General features: G+C 36.7%; 2 protein-coding genes and 1 pseudogene across 3 annotated transcripts; 1 reads left to right on the top strand and 2 right to left on the bottom strand.

Annotated features, from left to right (window-relative positions):
* Positions 1–772: 772 nt before the first annotated feature.
* LOC140790493 (DNA-directed RNA polymerases II and IV subunit 5A-like) lies at positions 773–4962 on the bottom strand (annotated as a pseudogene).
* Positions 4963–5439: 477 nt separating this feature from the next.
* On the top strand, positions 5440–10145 carry LOC140791316 (tubulin beta chain). Its single transcript, XM_073141830.1, has 4 exons — positions 5440–5575; positions 6076–6475; positions 6972–7241; positions 9266–10145. The coding sequence occupies exons 2-4, from the start codon at positions 6082–6084 to the stop codon at positions 9943–9945; spliced, it is 1344 nt and encodes a 447-aa protein (XP_072997931.1). The 5' UTR covers positions 5440–5575; positions 6076–6081; the 3' UTR covers positions 9946–10145.
* Positions 10146–12136: 1991 nt separating this feature from the next.
* LOC140791317 (hydroxymethylglutaryl-CoA lyase, mitochondrial) lies at positions 12137–17630 on the bottom strand. 2 transcript variants are annotated; one of them, XM_073141831.1, is made up of 9 exons: positions 17495–17630; positions 16792–16987; positions 16045–16228; positions 15245–15424; positions 14049–14129; positions 13794–13957; positions 13353–13489; positions 12660–12775; positions 12137–12589 (listed from the first exon to the last, which is right to left on the bottom strand). In XM_073141831.1, the coding sequence occupies exons 2-9, from the start codon at positions 16953–16955 to the stop codon at positions 12356–12358; spliced, it is 1260 nt and encodes a 419-aa protein (XP_072997932.1). In that variant the 5' UTR covers positions 16956–16987; positions 17495–17630; the 3' UTR covers positions 12137–12355. The 2 variants fall into 2 exon arrangements, with proteins under 2 accessions (XP_072997932.1, XP_072997933.1); XM_073141832.1 differs by having other exon boundaries at positions 17417–17531.

The following is a 17630-nucleotide window of genomic DNA, read 5'->3' as shown; positions in this document are numbered from 1 at the left end:
TCCGATCGTATGAGATCCAACGGCAGAGAACATAAGTGGGGACGCCTTGATAGAACTAGCCGTTGGGGGCGTAAGGAAAGAGAAAAGATCCCTTATTACCAGTAAAGTTAATCTTGTGAAGTGGTAATTGTGGAACTAGCATTAATGAGTTGCTCTTAATTCGGATTTGGGAAGGAAATGGATTGGATTAAACCAACCATAACAGAAAAACCTTTTCGTCACAAAATTAGGTTAGAACAGTAGATTAAATTTAAGTACTTCCCATGTTCCCAGAGATTGTAACATTATAAAGTTAAATAATTGAAATGACATATATTATTCTTCCTTTGGTGCTATTTTTAAGCTATTTTAGCAAGTAATTTAATGACGCAATGTTGGATGAAACCCGATGAGATTGCTGACAAGTCTGCTGATTTCTCGTAGAACAGAATCATTTATTCTTCATTCCCCTTGACATAACAAAAGTTAAAATGAGGTGGAGGGTGAGAGTTTTGGTGTAAGGAGCTCTATTCTACAGTTTTACAGCAGAATACTGGAAGAGTGGAAAGGAACAGAAGCTTTGTGCCTAATTAACTTGGAAAATAGAAAAGAGAATGGCAATGCAAACTTGAACCATGATGCTCAATTGTAAAGATTACTAATGCAAGAGACATTCATTACTTAAACTTCATCACCAGTTGTTTCCCAATTCAAATTCTTTACATACATAAAACTTTCTTCTTATTTCTTTTCACTATGAGTAGCAGCTGAGCAGGAGTTAATTAACTCTCTGGTAGAGAAATAATTATCTTTCTCAAGTAGTTGAACTGCACTTGAAGCCCTCTCGATAGATAGGCAATGGAAATTAATGCTGAAAGATCTAAAGAAATGTCCAAGTCTCTGGCATTTGAATCAGACAACATATCGCTAGGTAATATATCTGCCTGCAGTCTCACTTGGCCGGATGATCTTCACAACCTGTCCACGTTTTAGGACATAGTACTTGCGACTGGGTCAGTGACTTGTATCCTTGGAAGCTGATGTACAGAAATCAATGCAATCAATGACGAAGATTAGATTTGTGGAAGAGTGATGCATTAATTATGTAGAAATGTATTTACATGAATACATATTTTATATGCATCTACTGATATTATACAAATGTGATAACCTAATAAATAGATTACAACTCTAGAAGTATCATGGTATATGTGAAGTGTGAGATAAGAAATCACGTATGCTGCAAGGATTTGTTTATCAAAATTCAAGAAGATATCAAATAACTAAAGGCACCTGAACTGATTTCATTGCTTCAGCCTTTCAGGTGCTACAGCCAGCTTATTAGTTAGATTTCTTACATCAGTCTCACAAGAGTACAAGACATTCATTTGTTTCTGAGTATGGTGAAAAGTTAGAAAGGGAAGCATTTGGCTTATCTTGATCTCATTGAGGACAAACAGGTGGTTGCTGCATTCCTGATTTCTTATTATGACCAACTTTAGGATTGGATAACTGCTTCAACATTAACATGTATCTACTGTTGACTAGAGTTTTTCTTGTTATTCATAAGTCTTATGGTATTCATCTGGACTAACAATGTTATCAGAGCTTTTGAAGCTTGAAAAACAACAGCCGGTATATTGTGGTGAATAGTGGGGCTCTATTTGGTGGGGGTAAAGATATTGCAAGATGGAGGTTCTCTACTGATGTTATTTACATCATGAGATCTCTATATAGATTTCTAAATAATATGGGATTGATATCTAGATCTTTACCTAAGCTGTGGAAAATGAGTCACAATCGCATTTTAACCAGAGATGATGGCTGAGCAAAAGATGGTCCGGGAGCTCTCAACGTGTCTTCTGTAGCAGGGATGAGACTGTGGAGCATTTATTCCTCAGGTGTTCATATGTGAAAAAATTTCTTCAGCGGATGGGCAGATTCTTTTGGGTACAAAAAAGTCCTAAACATGTGAGAGATCAGCTCTCAGGACAGAATAAAACTATGAACAAGGAGACAAGGAAATGGTTGACTGTGTGGTTGGCTACCTCTCTATTCTTTTGCTGAGCAAGAATTCAAGGAGAAAAGGCAGCCAAGGGAGCAAAAAGGATGATTTATGGGGTTGTTCTGAAAGTTCAGTTATCTAGATGTAGTATTCTATATGTTACTGAATACTTTTCTCAGGATTTAGTTTTGTAACTATACTCTGCTGTGATGTTAGGGAGTATTGTTGTTGTGGTTTTTGGCCCAGTGGTGGTCTTGTGATTGTGTTGATATTGTGGTAGGGGGGTTGATATGCTGTACTGGTGATACTATGGTTCTTTTCTGTGTTTGTTGACCTCTGTCAATGGAGGTTAATTATTTTTATGTTTCAATGGAACAAGGCTGCAGCTCTTTCTTTCTTTCTTTTTCTTTTTTTTTTTGTCAAAAAGAAGTCTTATGGTATGCAATGAGCTGCTTACTCTCTTTGTCGGTAAGAGAGCTGATCAAGTAGATCCAGACAAGTTGGAACCAAACAATAATAAGCCTCCCAATTAAGAGAGAGAAATAGAAAGAATATCATCAAATATCAGATTTCATCATGGAAGCCACTTTTACCAGTTAGAATGGTGGTGCGTGGGAGCTCATCCAGAACTCATTCTTTCTAGGATACCTGAAGGTGATTGGTGTATGCTTGCGAAGTTGGGCATATCTTGGATGCTTCTGAAACCCAAGTTTTCTCAAATCCCTTCTTTCAAATGCTTTAAGATGCAGAACAATGTCAACAGAACTTCATAATTCAATTATTTTTGTGCAGGTTAACGCAACAGAAACGGAATCTCAACAGGCTAAGGCTACAAGCGTCTTGTCCTTCCTAGGCCCCATGTTGGCACTTGGCAGAAGACTCGTGAAATTTTACAATTTAGAGGTTGTAGCAAATTAGCTTCATGTTTTTACCAGGGATAAAATTTCCATTTGTTGTAATTTCAATGCAGAATGAAATTCACAGTTGAGTATAATTAATGATTTTCCTGGAAAAGAATGTAAGAATTAAAACATACCTCAGTTTATTTTAGGGTATACTGCTCTAAGAAAGTTTCGTTTTCCTCATTAGTAAGCACTTGATGGTCAGGAAAGAGAATATGTTCCTTGATATTGACAAGCAGCTCTGCCTCCTGCAGCACAAATGCTCCTTTGGGAAGCAGTATAAAAGCAAAATTAATATGGATGTCATAAGATAAAATTTTTATTTCAAAACTTAGTGACACATAACTTGTAATTATATGTATGTCTAACAATCTAATCGTTTCCAACTTACCTGGAAAATCTCCAAATGAAATTTTGGAGACAGTTCTTGAATGTACGATTTTGCAAAAGGAGTCAGATTCTGCTAAAGAACTAATATTGCTCTGGAACACTTTCTGACTTCATCAACTCAATGTACTTCTCTATGTGCTTCATACTGACTTTTTCATCATTTGGAAAGATTGCATAGATCTGCTTTCATACAGAAAATGCAGGAATGAGAGACTTGATTGGCATACGCATATCGTTGCAACAAGGCATCTGTAGGAACAAGATTCCAGTACAAGAAATTCTACCAAATAAACTTTTAATTTTTAAGAACGCTTTCACACTCTGAACATTATATAACTGCGTAGTAGGGCTGCATTTACTTGTAGCATTACCCAACTAATCATAGTTTCTTGGACACGAGATCCCAGCGGCGAAGGTTACATGATAAAAGCAACAGAGAAAAAGGCAAGTGCAACAATTGGATCTTAACACATATGCTAATGACCATTGGTATAAACAAGTAATGAAATACATAGACAACCATATTACTTTTTCTGAGTCAAACATATGTAACTTCTTTCCTCCTCTTGTAGCAGGGACTGTTCTTTTTCGATTTTGCAAGGTTTACCCTATGTTTAAAGATACGATGAACTCAAAAGTCAAAACTATTTGTATTTACTTTCCAACCTGCAACAGTTGCCTCCACATGCAATAGGAAAACAAAGTTTTAAACTTCTTCATTTGAAGAAGCCATAATCTCTAAATGCATGTCGCAGAAATTACAGTATGAAATTAACTGCAAGTTAGTTGTTAACGACTATAATTTATTTGTTCCACATTGATATATAATGATCACTGAAAGGATATCCAGAAGTGAAAAAGCCTTGGAAAATTGAAATAGTGATTTCTCAGGGCAATTTATGTGCTCTTTTATTTACAGAAATGCGTTCTTAACTTTTTCTCTAGTATTTGTATGGCCTCCCTGTGATACTAAAGAAACTCAAGAACCAACTCCAGAACATGGACCAGGAAATTAACTCGCCTGAACAATTCTCTCCATCACTTTAACTGAATCAAATTGCAGATCAGCAAAGAACAATAATTAACATAGCCCAAACTAAAATAATGATCTTTCACCCCTATAGTCATTCAAAAGAACCCACTATTAACACACTAAACCAATGAATCCGAAAAACTGCAATATCACAATAAGAAAGCACAAATCTTTTTACTCCTCCCTGCAATATCACTAACCTGACACGATATGTTAAGTATTTAGATGCCAAATTAAAACTGACTTCTACGATAATTAGCAAAACTTTCAAACTTTATCACAGATGCATATGCCAGGAGTGACAATTTCAGCAGAAATCTTAAGCATATAGTGACCAACCAATCATCGAACACTCCACTCCAACGAACCTAGAACGAAATTTATATATATCTATTAAAACATAAATAGGCGAAAAAATTACTTGGTCACTGGGAATGTTCTTCTTGGACTTGTTGATGAGGAGGTCATCTCTATTGACGCTCTCCCCAAACTTGTGGAGGAACTCGACCTTCCTCATGCTGATCTCGTAGTCCACCGCCAGGTACCCCCTGTCCCTTAGCATCTGCATCACCGTCCGTCGGATCCAGAACAGACGCCTCGCGAGCTCATCGTCCATCTCTTCTCCTCTCGCCTCCCGTCACTACTAGTTCTGTTTGACGCCAAAAAGGAAAGGCGATGACTTAATTACGAAATTTCGTGGTTATATAAAACTTTAAAGGGTGAGCTTGGATCCGAAACCGGATCCGATAGTCATCGGACCTACAGCCTACTCGATTATAATTTCTGAGGTCCGAATTGATTCGGGTTCGGATCACATTAGCATGTTACCACATGGTCCATTGCTATCCTGGCTTGAAGCTGGTAAGCGGGTCGGGCTCTCATTTCTCACCAGACCAGGTTGCCAGACTAATATCTATCGTGTCCTGTGCCCCAATCCTTCATTACAATCATTACAGCAACTTACTGTACAAATTGACAGGTGTCGGTATCTGGAGCAGGGGCGTTATTTGAGTCCAAAACATTTCAAAGAAACAAAAAAATACTCCCCTCGTAAACCGTCCGATCAAGAGATCTGACGGTTTTCAACCCATGTCATGAAATGGAGGGAAAGCACCTCAGCCGTCCGATTAACCTCGTGTTCTCCTCCCTCTCCTATATAAGCCTCACTCCACTTAACTAGGGCTTCACACGCTATCCTTACTCCCTCTAGATCCATATTTCTACTCCCGATCTCCCTCCTCTAAGCCAATTTCGCATTTCTTGTAGGTATGGCATTGCTATCTGATCCCGTTAGGTCGCTTAGATCTGGATTTTATTGTAATTTTACCTGTTTTTTATTTATAATTTTTGGATGTTTTTCTCGTTTTCTTGTACTTCTCCGTGTTTGATCCTTTCGGATCTGATCCTATTGGACGTTTAGATTTCGATTTCGTAATTTTTCATCGTTTTCTCGCGATTCTTTGTCGGCGGTGGCTGGTCCTCCGATCTGATTTAGTTAAGTTCTCGGATTTGTTTCGATCTTTTTCATGAAGATGCTAGTCAGTCTGATATTCTGGGATCTGTCGATTTTGTGCTTCTTACGATTTTAGCCTTATGGGCGAGATCTCGATTGATGTGCAGATTTGTAAACTAACACTTCTTTTGATCTACTTAGATCGCAGATTGGCTTTGAAACCTTACGAAGTTTTGTAGGGAAAATTCTTGGTTTGATCTCTTAGTTTTGTTACGATCTGATGTCAGTCTCTTCTTTTCGTTTCGATTTCCAGGCAAAGATGAGGGAGATCCTCCACGTGCAGGGTGGGCAATGCGGGAACCAGATCGGATCTAAATTCTGGGAGGTTGTCTGCGATGAGCATGGGATCGATCCCACTGGTAGGTACACTGGGACCTCAGATCTGCAGCTGGAGCGCGTCAATGTTTACTACAATGAGGCCTCGTGTGGCCGCTACGTGCCGCGAGCTGTGCTCATGGATCTTGAGCCGGGGACCATGGATAGTGTCCGTACCGGTCCTTATGGTCAGATCTTTCGCCCTGATAACTTTGTCTTTGGACAATCGGGCGCCGGGAATAATTGGGCCAAAGGACACTACACTGAGGGGGCTGAGCTCATTGATGCTGTTCTTGATGTTGTTCGGAAGGAGGCTGAGAATTGTGATTGCCTTCAAGGTAATGGGAGTCGGAACTCCATTTTGCTACTGTTTCTATTGAGATGCACCTAACATTGTTGTTTTATAGAAACTTGATCTTGTGATCATATTGTTCTTACTCGTTACTTGTTAGTACTCAAATATTTTGAAATTTGAGTTATCAGATTTTGAGGGACCTGTATTTTATCTTTGCAATTTGTTTTGTTCGTGAGATTTGGTTGATGTTATTCGTTTCAACTGGTCTTGGTTTTGCAATGCCAGTTCCCTTGATTGACTATTAGTCTTTTGAGCTTAGTCTTGTTGAGTACTTCAAATGGTCCTTTGTTTTGTTGATAGAGCTAGGGATTTGTTGACTAACCTTTCTGTGGCAAAATAACTTTTTTGCTCATGCTTCTCTCTAATAGTCATTTTATTTAGATCTCCTCTGAAGATCTAGAAGTATCGGAGCTCTTCGGTTTTCTATTCTATGTGCCTAATAATTCAAGTTTCTAATCTTAAGTTTTTTGTGTTCTCAGGTTTTCAAGTATGCCATTCTCTTGGCGGAGGTACCGGATCTGGTATGGGCACGCTACTGATATCAAAGATCCGGGAGGAGTACCCTGACCGCATGATGTTGACTTTCTCTGTCTTCCCATCACCCAAGGTTTCGGACACTGTGGTTGAACCATACAATGCTACGCTTTCCGTCCATCAGTTAGTGGAGAATGCGGATGAGTGTATGGTTCTTGATAATGAAGCACTTTATGATATCTGCTTCAGGACTCTGAAGCTGACTACTCCTAGCTGTAAGTTTGTTCTTGCTTACACTCACTTGAAAAGTATCAAAGATATTTTCAATCTTGTCGGTTGCCCTTAACAAGGTTCTTAGCTGGAATGCGGACATGACTAACTATGATAGAATTAGGTAATATGTCTATATCAGATATTATAAAGTTGACCTTTAGAAGTTGGTTTCATGCCATTGTTTCGTGTTGGTTTGTTTAGATGTCACCTCAAGATCTAAAATAATTTGGTTAGTAATGCTGCTGCTGTTGTTCTAAGAGTGGCATAAGATGAATAAATTAGATTTAATCATGATCTATATAATAATACATAAATAGATTTAAATAATTATATGTATATCTCTCGAAACAAATGCTATTTATATAGATACCTTCATGGTTATTTTCAAGTTAAATTATTTAATATAAAAAGATAAAAATATTATTAGCTAAGAGAAATACTTGAAAATAAGAATAAAGATATTTTTGTCTTTTTATATTTATATTGTAAAAAATTTAATGGTAGTTTATTTCAAGTAGTATTCACTCAAAAAATAGGAATTTTAAAAGGTATACGTGCAAAAAATTTGTATTTTGACAGATATATATGTAAATATGAACTTTAGATAGATATATAAACAAATAAAGGACTTTTCAAAAATATATGTGCAGAAAAAACTAATTTAAAAATAACATATATGTTATAAACTAAATATTTTTAAAATTTTAGGACTAATATACCATTAGTATATAGAATACAATAATTAAATAGTAAGATAATTATATAATTTGGCAAAAGTAATGGACTTTGTTGATTTGTCAAAAATCAGCCTAGTTGCATAGTTCATCAGTTCAACCATTAGGTTACGGGTCAATCATTTATCCGGTTTAATAACAAAATCGAATCGGTTTGGTGGTTAGTCTACTGGTTCATTGGTCCGACCATCCGGTTCGGTCCGATTCTGATAACTATGATAAGCACTAAATCTGCTGGATTAAATATAAAAAAGTATAAATATTAATAAATTAATATTTTATAGAATAACTTCAAATTATAATAATATATTTTTATTATTTTAAATAGTATATAGTAGACTACATTCACATTGCTCTTCTTTATAACGATAAAAATATATACCAATTTGCTCTACAATATTGTTTAATATGAAAGTTTAAAGTATTTTTATATTTTTAATATATTTAATTGTTTTAGAAGGGTTTAGGACTATGCATGAAAAATTAATTTAAATTGTTCATTCAGAATCACTGATTCATTCGTTAACCAAACAACAAATTGATTATTGATACATGCAATTCGATGCAATCATCTAATTTGCCTTTAAATGTTCATGCTTGACATTGTTCACAATCCATTTGTGTAGTCATAGAGCATAGGTCCCAGTTCTAACTGATCTCGATTTGAGCTGGATGGTTGGTTTTGGTTAGGGTATCGGTCGATACCCGATCCATTTCGGGTTGGGATCGATTGATATGGCCAATCCCACTCGAAATTGTAGCTGTAGCAGGGAGAGAGTAGGAAGAGAGAGTGAGGGGGATATAATAGATCATGACAGGGAAGAAGAAAGAAAGAGAGATTTTTAGGCTTTATATATGAGTAATTGTTATTTTTTTGTAATAATATTTAGAATTTTATTTAATAAAAAAATAGTCTGATTCGATATAAGTGGCTGATACTTATTATTTATTCGGATGGCTGATTCTGATTCCAATACCGAGTTTCAGAATCTTAGTTCAGAGGGCATCTAGTGATCGGAATTTAGTAGGTTCTTTAGAAAATAATTGACCATTAAGCTAACAATTGGATCAATGGAATGAATGCATTAGCTTTTATTCTGACCTGTGCTCTCATATTGTAATCTTTTGATCAGAATTTGAACTTTGTCATTCGTGTACTTGTACCATAGGTTTATAACTTTTTTGATAAGAACTGTTCTCTTCTAAGGACATGAACAAATTCTCTCTTTTTCACTAGTTTGATAGGCATTCCTAATGACAAATGAGTTCATTTTGTATGTTTGCCTTCTCAGTTGGAGATCTGAACCACCTGATATCTGCTACCATGAGTGGGGTCACATGTTGCCTTCGCTTCCCGGGGCAGCTGAATTCTGATCTCCGGAAACTGGCAGTAAACCTGATCCCCTTCCCTCGCCTCCACTTCTTTATGGTTGGCTTTGCCCCCTTGACCTCTCGTGGCTCCCAACAGTACCGGGCTCTCACTGTCCCGGAGCTGACCCAGCAGATGTGGGATGCGAAGAACATGATGTGTGCTGCCGATCCTCGCCACGGCCGCTACCTCACCGCCTCTGCCATGTTCCGTGGAAAGATGAGCACAAAGGAAGTCGATGAGCAGATGATCAATGTTCAGAACAAGAACTCTTCCTACTTTGTGGAATGGATCCCAAACAATGTGAAATCCAGCGTGTGCGACATCCCACCCAAAGGCCTCTCCATGGCGTCTACTTTCATTGGCAACTCAACATCCATCCAGGAGATGTTCAGAAGGGTCAGCGAGCAGTTCACAGCCATGTTCAGGAGGAAGGCTTTCTTGCATTGGTACACAGGAGAAGGAATGGATGAGATGGAGTTCACTGAAGCTGAGAGCAACATGAATGATCTCGTCTCCGAGTACCAGCAGTACCAGGACGCCACAGCCGACGACGAAGGTGAGTATGAAGACGAGGAGGAGGAGATGCAAGAGGAAATGTAAGGATGTTGTTTATTTGTTGTTTCATGTCATAGAGTTAATCTGGAAGGTTTGGTGTAGCTGCTATGGAGACTATGTTTGTTGGCACTATATTTCATATCCTCCATCCCCTTTAGTGGGAATAACTATTAATGTGTCTAAATTCGTGGTGTCCGAACTCGAAGATCTTATAATTATATGTTGGTTATATGTTTTTGTTCAAAGTGCGTTGTGATCATGTTTACTGATTATTTTGCCATTGCCATTCTGTCAAACTTGAGCAATTAGTTGTTGGCCTCGTAATTAGATTTGTTTTGTTTACCTTTAATATTTGTTTATTGTTGCGAGGCACACTGTAAATCAATAGTTTCGAAGGATCCTCTACAAGCAGTAGTAAACCTTGCAAGATGTTGATCTCTGTACATCCAAGTATCCAACCCTTGGTAGCATGACAAGAATCTTGCGAGTGCCATTCTTACCAGAACCTTATTGAATCTTCACCCTTAAACCTCTTTGTCATTGCGGCAAAAATCAGTGTATAGATTCTTTCAAAACGAAAGTTTTACTTGATCAGAATCTCAAAGTAACCAGAGATGAATGAATACTTGAATAAACACTCTTAAATGTAAGTTCCTCAAAGCCCTTGGATTCATTTGGTTGATTCGTAAAGAAAGATTATTTGTGAATTAATTTTGTATTATTTATAAATAATAATTAAACTTGATACCTCTATTGTATATAAATTTCTTATTCTCATTTAAGAGTTATGCAGGAACTAAACGCCACCTTTGTGTCTTAAATTAGTTGCATAGTTAGGAGGTGGAAAAGAGTTATCGAGTCAGCTTCCAAGCTACTAGTACCATCTGATATGGCACGAAAATTACCTTGTGAAAAATGATTTTAAGATTAAAAAAGAGCACGAAAAATAAACTATTACTTAAGTTCAAGTGATACAAATAAGTAAATGATGGATTACAATATTAAAACTACTGCTAAAATCAGAGGTACAGAATACTAATAATTGAGTTGAAAAGCCAAAACAAAAGAAAGACAAAGAGCTACTTCTTTGGTTCTTATTACATATTATATATATATATATATATATATCCTAAATCAAGGTTCAAGATTATTATTCCAAAAAAAAATCATGCATCACATCATAAATTGCTCCATCTCACGTTTCACTCATTCCATGAGACCATATGACACAGGTCGTGAATCTAACTCTTGTTAAACTCACACCTTGAGGAAATATACTGCATATGACAAGCAATTGTAGAACCGCTTCTCCTGTTAAAACTCACATTTCCGTTAGCAATTACCATCTAACTATATAACAGCCAGAAGAAAAACCTCTAACCAAGGGCAACATTAATAAATTTGCCGACAATCTCTATCAACCAAAACTGGCCACGATTGCAGTTCAACACCATCTTTATCTAGAAAACTCTACGTCAGAACTGTTGAACAGCACATCATCTACACTAACACCAGCCACAATGGAACAAAGGCACAACCTAAAACTAGCAATTTCCAACTAAAAATTGTCAAGAAATCTCAAATTTTCGAAAGCTTGATGTTTAGATAAACTGAACCAGAAGAGTGCGAAGAGGCAGCCAAATGGTAATGGGTATCTATGGGAATTGGAAGAAGATGTGTATATAAACTATATGTTTATTAGACTTTGGAGTCACGTAGGTCGTTCTAGAGCACGTCCAAAAAGTTGTGGTAGTCAGGTGGATGAGGAGAGCTGTGTCAGTGATCTGACTTTTTGTTTAATAACTGCTAAGGTGTCAGTTAGATTCCAATCCGACCAATACTGTTGAGGTTGTACTCACTACTATAAGCATCTCTAAATATCCAAATCATAATTCACATAAAAAGAAGTAGAACATTTGGATCTCTCCATCTCCATTATAAAATGAGAGAGTAATTCCAAATGTTTGAATTCACAAGGATATCATTTTTATTATCTGGGGATATGCCCCCAAAGACTCAGGGGTTTTGTTATCTTCGATCAATCCGGGGTTGCAACTACCTGGATTCTGGAAGCAGTTTGCTGCTCTTTTCTTATTAAAAAAGAATCCTTTTATTGCATTATTCTTGCACTGATCCTGTAAAAATGATGTATAATGAGTGCGGTAATAGAGATTTAATACATAGAGCTGCAAACCTGGACTGAAGCATATTGGTTTCCTCTAACAATCAAAATAAGTAGTTGAACATAAATGGATTATATTTGATTAACTAGAGATGGTATAGATAATTATATTGCTCAAAGCTTGAAAGATGACCCTTAATCTTCCAAGTCCATTGTCATTTTGTGTATACAAAACATCCAAGAGTATATATGCACCATTTACCTCAATAACCCTCAATAACTCAATTTATAGAGGATCCAACAATTGCCATGTTTGATTATATCTTAGAGGCATCAGTAGTTAACTTTGTTCAAAGCTATCGCAGCTTTCGACCCAGATTGACGGCCCAAATGCTTGCAGATGAAGTCACCAGCAGCCATGAGCTTGTTCAGGTCCACATTAGTATTAATTCCTAGCCCATTGAGCATGTAGACAACATCCTCGGTAGCAACATTTCCTGAAGCGCCCTTTGCATACGGACAACCCCCAAGGCCAGCAACCGATGAGTCTATGGTACTGATACCCATCTGTTAAAATACAAGTCAGATGCATAGCCACTCTTTATTGTGTTAATTTGATTAAAAGGAGGATGCTTACCTGAAGAGATACAAGAATATTTGGAAGAGATTGGCCATATGTATCATGAAAATGAACAGCGAGCTTGTCTACAGGAATAACGGACATAACAGCTTCAAGCATTGGCATCACAGTCCCTATGCGTACACAAGGAGAACGATAAGGAATATGAAAAATTATAATGGATGTTGGCAAATGAAAAATATCAAGAAAACTATACAGTTTGGACATATAATTAATTTCTTTTACTTTTGAAAAGATAATTGGAAAACTAAAATGATATTTAAAATTTCACTAACGATAAGAATTGAGGTTGCTATTACTATCAGTAGTTAAATTTTTAAGTTTAGTGCCTAGAGATTGTGGCCCTAGAAATCTCAAGCAGCTTAGTTAAGCCTTCTTTGATGTAGAACGACGGTATCAATGAAGAAGAAGTAGTATCCACAACACTCTTTAGTCAACAGATAAGTCTAAATAGAAAGAATTAGATCATCACTAGTTGCCACATAATTTTTTATTTTCTTCAATGAGCATGATTGAATGCTATGATCCAATCACTACTGCTAATCTGGTTAAGATTAAATAATCTAAGAATATTGGGGGAATAAATTAAATAGGATTTTGAGATGAATCGGAGTGGATTTGTGTGGAAAATCTCGTGATATGCAATGGGCAAAGGACCCTAAGTACATCTACAATCTTCCATCCTCTTACCTGGAGTACCAACTCCGATCGTATCACCAAGTGAAATCTCAGAGCAACCCATGTCATAAAGAGCTTTTGCTACATATGCGACCCTTGAAGGAGGAACTGCTCCTTCTACGGGACAACCAACAACACATGAGACATACCTATAATGGTTACGAAATGGTAAGTTAAGATAAAAAATAGTGGTAGATACAGTAATGAGCTTTCAAACACCTCTATTTACTTCTCAGGAAAATTTCTGTTTCATATAGAAGCAAAGAACCAGTTTTCACACTTGTACTACTTTTATCTCTACATACCATTTTATCTCTCCTTATTCTACATTTATTTTTTCACCTTGTCCTCAACAATGGAATAGAAGAGTATCTGAATTCCATATTAATTTTCCTCCTTGTAGCAATAATCTTAACAGGAAACACATTTAAGGGATTTTAAAGCATAACATACCCACGAACACGTACTGCACGCTCTTTTGCAGCGAGAGTAACAATACGATAACGGGCAAGGCTATCTTCAATGCTGCAGTTGATATTGGACATAGAAAAAGACTCGGAAGCTGAAGCAAAAATGGCAACTTCTTTTACACCAGCTGCAACTGCTGCCTCAAATCCCTATTGATGGAATTAACATAAACTCAATTTTCCACTTATAAGTGCAGAGAAAGGTTGTATGCTTATTTCATATCTAAGCCATGAGACTTACTTTAATATTAGGAGTTAAAACAGGAAATCTCACACCCTCTATATTTCGAATCCCTTCTATAACATCCTTTGCGTCTGCTAACTGCAAAAGGAAGATCACATTGAAAAAGAACATGGGTTAGCTATGCTGTTTAGGACGAAGGATAAGTTTGATTACGTAAGGTTCAAAATATTATTGACAAAAAATCTCATATAGCTATGCTGTTTAGGATGAAGGATAAGTTTGATTACATAATAAACCTAGTTCTTCCATCGTTGTGATTTCTGATGCAAATTACCTCTTCAAGAGGTAAAAGGAATAAAAGATAACTAATGAACATCAGAGTTTAGACACAGCATAACAGACCATTACAATAGAGGAATGAAATAGATAGTTATACAAAGTTGAATGTTTCCAACTTCTTACTAGCGTTATATTCTCTATTGATCAAATGGCAAATCATGCCTTTGGCACAGTGCCAGGGCCACTAGCACCAGTAAGGGACGGATAATGGGAGAAAGAGAGGGAGAGGAGACAAGAGGGTAGTCCATACAATTATTGGTAGAGAGGGATGCATCATTGCGGGAGAGAGAGATGCACGCAGAGGTTGTTGCCATTGTGAGAGGGAGAGGAGGGACATACAGTCTCTACAGAGGCAGAGAAAAGGGCACAGTCATTGCCCAGGGACTGAGGAGTGGGTATGTATTGACAAGTCTTGCTTGGTATAGGGTGGTTGTCCCTGTGGCACCCCTTCCTGGCTAGTGCAACCAACCTAGTAGCATGAGAGGTGCCAAGCAGCATGATCATCCTTTGTTTTACCATTTGATATAGGAAGATATAAGTTAGAACTCTCATGCTGAGTGATTCCATCATCCATGACTACACATTATGACAATATTATCAGCTATTAGCTTTACCAACTAACCTCTGAATTTGAGAATATATATACTAATATTACTAGTTATTGCCCTTTACTAATTACTAAAAGTATGACCTAAGCACAAAGTAAAGGGAGTACAATTTATGCAGATAGTTTTTTTTTTCTTAATAATATGATTGATGGTTTGAACTTAGAACATCACAAAAGCAAGCATCTTCGGTGCACAGAAGCAGGCAACAGACAAAGTTAATGGAAAGCGAGAACAAAAGATACTGAATAACAATGTAATAAGGTACACATCTGGCATAACACCTGTGAGACAAGAGATGAAGATTACCTGTGGTACCCATTTTGGGGAAACAAAACTTGTAGCTTCAATAACTGACAATCCAGAAGACACCAACTTCTGTATCAGCTCAATCTTTACAGATGTAGGTATAGTGTTCTTTTCATTTTGCAGACCATCTCTTGGTCCAACTTCCACTATCTTCACAAACTTCGGTAGATATCTTAAACACTATAAGAAACAAATGAAAGTAATGAGTTGTGAGATGCTGTGAATAGGAATAATGGTGATAATGCATGATATCAACATAAGAGAGGTAGAGAGAGATTGAAATGATTTAAGGATTCATAAGATAGTAAAAAAAGAGGGTGCATACTGCATATCAGATGTCAAAGAAACTAATCTTCACAAATGAGAATCAAGCCGAGTGCTTAAAATTACAAAGAAGATTCCAATATTTTGAATAATAACTCCAGCTAGTTGACTTAGTAAACAGAGTAATGGCCATTTGAACAAGAGAAGGGTTGTCAAGAAGTAAGAACAATAGAAACTTGGCATATATGCATGGTCATGATGGAACTAAGATTTTGGACAACTATTCCATGGAATAACACATAATTTGCTACATCTGACAGATATACATAAATAAATAAAATTATTTCATGGGAGATCCTCATGAACAAACGATAATATTACCATAAGGAATTAGAAACTAACATGTTCTCAATAACATGCTAGAATATCTATCAGATTTTCATATACTAGTTTCTTCATAAACCATGAAGACAATGAAATGAATAGCAAATTAAGCTTGAAATCAAAGAGATAAGGGTTCTCAATAACATGTTCACCTTGTTCGTTATTTCTCTGAGTTCCAGTTCATTGCGAGAAGTGGCAGATTGATGATCTTTTAAATTCCAGGAATCTGAGACATTAATAAATACCATCTGTGATCTACCATTGAAGTTGTTCTTAAGCAGTAACGAATCTGTCTGATACACATCCCCTTGATGCCTTCTCCATGCATATTCTTCACTGCAAATAAAATTATACAGAGCGTGATTTATGTGGTAATGTCAAATTAGCACGAAATCAAATGGCATTTTAACAATTAACATAACGAGTATAAACTGTGACATTGCATGAGGTAATCCACAAGATAAATGAAGGATTTACTGATTACGTTTTTAAGATTGTCTCTAAGTTTCTCTAGATATAGGATTGTAACAGCAAAACTTATAAAATGAACTTTAAGACAAGTATTCCACTGACAAAGTTGACTTCCCTCCTGAGAGGCTAAAAATTCTTTTTAAGCTGCAGCAAGTCCTGATTCAATAATGTTTCATCTGAGTTACCATTATCAATTGTTTTTAGTTCAACCTTTACTAAAATGGTTCTTGTCTCGTAACAGGGCTTATTCTAGACGACACCATATTTTACATTTGAAACATTCATCCCTTACACTTGCATTGCATGTTACTATATAGTAGACATGTCGTCTCAAACATCACGAATTACTGATAACATGCAAGATAGTGGAGAGAACTCACATTGTGTACATATGCAGCAAACTTCAGTTTAGAAATATCGAAACTTACTTGAAATTGCTGGATGAGGTGCAGTCCCTGCTTTCCTTCAGGCAACTACTGATCTCCATTTCATCCAATCTGAGCCTGCAAGAAGTAGAATTGAACCTTTGCATCCTATCTATACACAATTTCGGCAGGTCTTCGAGACCTAGTGGCTCCTCCAAGCTCGACATGATGGATTTCGAAATGGAAACTGGAATAGAAGCTGCAACATATTCAGATGAGAATTAAATACCCAGATAAAATTTCAGGGTTCAGCATTATCCCAACCGCATTGCATGATGAATTCACATATCAGGAGAAGGAAAAAAAAAAAAAAAAAAAACCCAATTTCAAATATACCTGATAACTACAAAGAGACCTTATGACTTCAAAAGTTTGGTAACTTTTCACATTTAAAGACATTTTACAAGCATATTACTTCAATCAGTAGACTTATAATTGAACCCAATTGTTCGTTTCCCAAATCTTTACATCTTCGTAACAAAAAATCAAAACAAAACCAGAAATTTAACACAAGGAAAGAAGAAAAAGTCGTCAAAGATGATTTAATTACTCATTCGATCATCACCAGACACAAACCGAATCATCAAAATTAGGGGGGAAATCAGAGAAAAAATATTAAGATTCTGACCTGAAAAATCGAGTGGGGATCAAAAAACCGCAATCGAGAGAAACGAATCGAATCGTAAATAACTAGTACGAAATCTACCTTCCTTTTTCGCTTTGGAGTAAAGCGAACGACGAGGGGTTAGTTGGGAGAGGGGAAGGTTAAAGAAGCGCGTTTTAAGACGGGTAGCTTAGCGAACGGCGTGTTTGCGTCCCCCCCCCCATAAGTAATCGTCACC

The sequence above is a fragment of the Typha latifolia genome, chromosome 6 (genome assembly GCF_019914945.1).
Source record: "Typha latifolia isolate L0001 chromosome 6, TyphaL0001v2, whole genome shotgun sequence".
NCBI classification, from domain to species: Eukaryota; Viridiplantae; Streptophyta; class Magnoliopsida; order Poales; family Typhaceae; genus Typha; species Typha latifolia.
Note: the sequence above shows the minus strand (reverse complement) of the source record. Positions and strands in the feature narration are given on the sequence as shown.